General features: G+C 48.1%; 1 protein-coding gene across 1 annotated transcript; it reads right to left on the bottom strand.

The window, feature by feature from the left end:
* Nucleotides 1-584: 584 nt before the first annotated feature.
* On the bottom strand, nucleotides 585-4,382 carry LOC308304112 (chloride channel CLIC-like protein 1; the record flags this gene model as incomplete). Its single annotated transcript, XM_080748671.1, has 2 exons — nucleotides 585-688; nucleotides 2,864-4,382. The coding sequence occupies 2 exons, from the start codon at nucleotides 4,380-4,382 to the stop codon at nucleotides 585-587; spliced, it is 1,623 nt and encodes a 540-aa protein (XP_080604797.1).
* Nucleotides 4,383-5,592: the final 1,210 nt, after the last annotated feature.

The raw sequence follows: 5,592 nt of genomic DNA on the forward strand, positions 1-5,592 counted from the left end.
AACTAGCTTTACCAGGAAACATGTCTATAGTGATCATACCCGGGCTAGTGGTATGCATTCCTAGAGCAGAGCGGTCGAATTGATCAATCACCGCCAGCGGTCTGTCGGCTGTGCAGTCAAAGTGCGACGGTCGAGTCCTGTACACGTACAGACCTTGCGGCAAGCTTTTGGAACTTTTCATCTGACAAACCACCGCTGCATCACAGCATTTGGAATATAGAGAACTCCTATTTTGACAGAGCCACTTGTAGGCGTTGGCAACAGGTTCTTGTTCGTAAGCCCAAAGCGTGCTGGCGTTGAAGGCTTGAGACCTCTTGGCTGCGGAGCCCTCTTTCGAAGCCCCGCCCTTTCTTTTTCTAACCTTACTTTGGAGGTTGTTTAATTCGTGGCAACTTGGGTTTTCTTCCACATTCTCACAAAGACACCGCTTGCCGTTCTCTCCCTTCTTGAGCAGCGTATCGATTACAGTTTCGAGGTTATATTTATGAACTACGCATCGGCTGTTCATCTGCAAAGACAGCTTACGTAGATCGACACCTTCGGCTCCCACTGCATACAATATGCCACCGATCACAGGTACAGGCTCAAGGGTGAGAGCTCGATGCAGCAGGCAGCAAAGGTCCATCGTTGACAATGCTCAGGACAATCCCTACGATCACACTCTTGTGCCTCAGAATCTGCTGCAAGACTGCGAAACACACCGTAAAGCTGCTGCTACTCGCGCGACAAGAAAAGCTACAAACTTATACAGAAGAGTCTCGGCTTTACATTACTTAAATGCAAACCGTAGAGCGAGACACTTGCATGGCAAGCATTCCGGCGTGAAATGTCTGGTGTGTCAGATTACACTTGTGAAAAGCAGCAAAGACCAACGGAGAGCAGGTATAAAACTGCGTTGCCAATGTAACGCAAGGGTGTGTACCACATGTTTTGCAAACAATCCTGGGTGGTATCTCGCAGACCCACATTACACAAACTGCTCAACTGTGAAAGAATTTTCGTGCTCCGCCTGTTATTGCTTCTCTCGGATCAAAGAAAAAATATGTTGCTCCTGGACATGTTCATCCTGCTCTGTAAAAATGAAAAAGAAAGGCTTGTGCAGTCTGTGCTCTAAGGTTATACACCTTCACAGCAAAGTTACAGTTAAGTCACTGTGGACCGAGCCCAAACCGGATACGCCGGACGAAAATGAATCGGACGCCTACAATGAGGCTGATATGTCTGGGTATAAAGATTTTATGAGAGCTGCTGTGCTGGAAAGGGTGAAAAAAAACAGGCATCTGTCAAAGGAAGATATAACAACTCTGTTTGAGCACACACCATCTGATAACTTGGTTTGCACATGTTCGGGACAGGCTGCTCATCCTCTGTGTCCACGCTGCACTCCTGTCTTAACAGTGATAAAGCTGATAGAAGAAAATCCCACTTCTCTGTTTGCTTCCATTGCAGAGCGCATCATACCGGGTAGACACCTATCCCGTCATGTGTACAACAGAAAACTTCTACTGGCTATGTTAAACGATCCACGGTTGCCATTGTGTCCACAAAACATTGGGTGCAAAGGCACGCTGATACCAGACAGTCACGGAAGAGCTCTGTCCTCATTGCTTTCTCCAAGTGCATACCGTGACTTTGTGAGCAGCAACGGAACCATGGAGGTGCAAGCTTGCTGCTGCATTCTCTGTCTCCTGTTCAATCAATCTGCTGCCATGGCTCAGTCATTCTCGGCAAAATCTCTGACCTTCGAGTCTCATCCCAGCGGCCCTGTATACTACTTCAACATCAAACTGTCATACGATATTGGGATCCCAGAAGCTCAGTTGGATGACTGTTGTTCAGATCTGACGATTTCTTTTCAAGGGACGGTGGGAGAGTTCAAACCTACGTTTTTTTACAATTGGAGAGATATGTTGAATGTTTTACATTACGACAGAGAGGGTAATCTGCACATTAGCACCAACTCTCATGTTTAGCTGGCCGTAGTAAAGCTTGAGATGTTACTTTGACTATAAAAATTAGACCTGAGCTCTTACCAATGAAGTGTTGCTCTGTGTTGTGACAATACCAAATAAAATCTTGTCCAGTTTTCTTTCTTTCTTTATGTAATCGAGTTTTTTTTTTTTTTTTAAACGGATGTTCTGTTTTGAAATTCATATAAAGTCTAACTTCACAAAGGCCCCTTCTAAGTCTCTTCTTTGAGTAAGACTGTCATTTTGTTGTACTCAAATGTAACGTAGATGCATTGTGAAAAATTAGACTGCGAAGCAGTTGTTTTAAACGTTTATCACCAAGCAACAGAGGCAGCAAAACTCTCATGCAAGTTACATCTTCTTGCATTATGAATGAGAGAGTTGTACATTCCGCCTGTCTGCCCCTTTTATCTGTACGATCGCCTGCCTGTTTCTGTCCAGGTTTATTTTCGTCCGCCCGCTCCACAGGAGAGGAGGCTCATGTTTTACTTGTGTGAAAATGAAGAGTCGTGTGTATCCAGAGTAGAAAAGTGCAAGAAAGTGGAAACCTTACACCAATCGTGTATAGAAGTTGCATTATCTTTATTGTCAACTAGTACATAGGGTTATACAACCGGCTGCGGTTTTCCCTCGGAGTCCGCCCAAGCGTGGCCCGTTAGGTAATGCCCCGCTGTCAGGCTGGCTGGGGAATGGGAATGGGAATGGGAATGGGAAAAACTCTGACAGCAGCTCACGAAGTGCTTCGGCAGTTCACAAAGTAAGCCCAAGTCGCCTCGCGTGCTGTCAGGAGACCAGCTGTGGGTTTCCGCAGAGTCCGCCCAAGCGTGGCCCACGTCTGTTAGGTTGTCAGAGTGGACATTGTTCAGTGTAGGATTCCGTGCACATCAAATTACCTTCGCGCAACAATGACTGATCTTCAGCTGGGGAGGACTTTGTGCAGGCGTCACGCTTCTTCACTCGCACATCATCCGTTACATCGCTATTGCTATTGGGAGGAGCTGCCACATCCTCCCATGTTTCCTCCTGATCTGAGTCTCCCTCGGTTTCAGAGTCGGTGACTGAAAAACCTCCCTCAGGCTGCTCTGCATCAGGAGGGCACTCCATTTTCCCCAGATCCATCACGTCCGCGCTGAAGGCCTGGTCAACCCAGTGTCCAGTTTGCTGCAGTTGGTCTGCCGTCTTAGGTTGTGCTGAGGGGAGTCTCCGACAGCTGGCCTGTAGTGCTCCGCATCTCCCAGCTGGGACTGTTCCACAGCAAAGGCAGGGGGGATATCTTGGATGGCGGCGCAGTGGTGCAGTGATGCCATACTGGAAAGCTCCCTGGACACCACCATACAGAAACACCAGGACAGAGAGTGTAACAGTGAGGAGAACAGGAACCTGCAAGGTCACAGGTAGGTCCTTGAGGAGCGCCCTAAGAAACTCACTGACCCCCTGGCCAACGTGTTTCAGAGGCTCTGTGAGGAAGGTGGTTATGGTGACCGATATGGCCTTGGTAGGAGGTACCGACAGGATTGGGTTGACCATGTGAACTTCATAGTATCTCTTACAGGGGTCGTCCTGAAGAGTCCATGTGCTTCTGAACCACTCCTGTAGGCAGTCGCTCCAGTCAATCTTATTCATGCCTGTGCATTTGTCACTGACGCTGTCCATTTTCACAATGTTGTTTTGGTACTCTGCAAAAGCGATCTTGTAGAGGTAGAACCAGTTCCAGATGATACTGGTAAAGAAGCAGATAGCAAACATTCTCTTGAATTGGACAAACCAGGAGACCCCCGACCGCAACCGAGTGCAAACAGTTGCGACTATGACCATCACAGACAGGGACACCCACAAGACGGTGTTGATCTCCACACCAAAGGTGTTCTCGAAGTGCCACTTCCAGGCTTTGTAGTCATGTGGTTTGAGATCAATCAATATTTGGCTGATAGCATCGTCCAGCGCCCCTGTTATCCAGCTCTCCTCACCCTCCAGAAGCTTCCGAATCTCCACCAGATCTTGCGGGGACAGTCTCACTTTGGCGTCATAAAAGATGTCCCTAGGGTCGCTGGGCACACCAATTCTCTCTATCTCCCCCAGGAGCCTGCTGAGAAATCGTTTGAACACTGGCGTGCACGTGGGCTGTTCTTGAAGAAATGCTATCTTCCTCTTCTGATGTTCAACTTGTCTTTGCAACACTTCGACTTTGTGGTCACAAACTGGCAGCTCATTTTCATTGGAGTCCTGAATGTATTCTCTTCTTATTGGCACACTCGGATAGTTTGATAGCTCTTTTCTCATGGTTTTGGTGGTGGGATCGTAGTTGAGCATATCACATGGGTCAATCCAGTCGTCATATTGTCCCATTGCAGCATGCAGTGACAGGCTGCATACCAGCAGCACAATGAGCTTAATGTTGGCACAGGAAGTCATTTTCTTCCCAAGCTAACCAGCTACAGTAGCTGACTATGTCGTTTTCATGCAACTCAGGATCCTTTAGCGTGGTGGCCATCAATAGTTAGCCACACATCGCAATGATAAGTGAACTTGTAGTAGGCCATCCCCGGCGGCAGCAACATAAAGAAGTAGTTCACCCCCCCCAAAAAAAAATGACTTTTATGATGCGTTCTCAGAAGCATGTAGCTCTCGTCCAAGGTGAAGCCTGATTTTTTTATTTAGTTTTGAAATTCATATAAAGTCTAACTTCACAAAGGCCCCTTCTAAGTCTCTTCTTTGAGTAAGACTGTCATTTTGTTGTACTCAAATGTAACGTAGATGCATTGTGAAAAAATTAGACTGCGAAGCAGTTGTTTTAAACGTTTATCACCAAGCAACAGAGGCAGCAAAACTCTCATGCAAGTTACATCTTCTTGCATTATGAAATGAGAGAGTTGTACATTCCGCCTGTCTGTTTCTGTCCAGGTTTATTTTTGCCTTGCTTGGCGTCGAGGGGCAGCAATTAGTCCGTCGACACGAGGCAGCCACTCTGATCAAAGCAGTTCGCACAGCTGGCTGGCGCTTCAAACGAAAAACTTGCCTTGCTTGGCGTCGAGGGGCAGCAATTAGTCCGTCGACACGAGGCAGCCACTCTGATCAAAGCAGTTCGCACAGCTGGCTGGCGCTTCAAACGAAAAACTTGCCTTGCTTGGCGTCGAGGGGCAGCAATTAGTCCGTCGACACGAGGCAGCCACTCTGATCAAAGCAGTTCGCACAGCTGGCTGGCGCTTCAAACGAAAAACTTGCCTTGCTTGGCGTCGAGGGGCAGCAATTAGTCCGTCGACACGAGGCAGCCACTCTGATCAAAGCAGTTCGCACAGCTGGCTGGCGCTTCAAACGAAAAACTTGCCTTGCTTGGCGTCGAGGGGCATCAATTAGTCCCTCCAGCCACTCTGATCAAAGCAGTTCGCACAGCTGGCTGGCGCTTCAAACGAAAAACTTGCCTTGCTTGGCGTCGAGGGGCAGCAATTAGTCCGTCGACACGAGGCAGCCACTCTGATCAAAGCAGTTCGCACAGCTGGCTGGCGCTTCAAACGAAAAACTTGCCTTGCTTGGCGTCGAGGGGCAGCAATTAGTCCCTCCAGCCACTCTGATCAAAGCAGTTCGCACAGCTGGCTGGCGCTTCAAACGAAAAACTTGCCTTGCT

Source organism: Nannobrachium achirus (genome assembly GCF_963921795.1).
Source record: "Nannobrachium achirus genome assembly, chromosome: 19".
NCBI classification, from domain to species: domain Eukaryota; kingdom Metazoa; phylum Chordata; class Actinopteri; order Myctophiformes; family Myctophidae; genus Nannobrachium; species Nannobrachium achirus.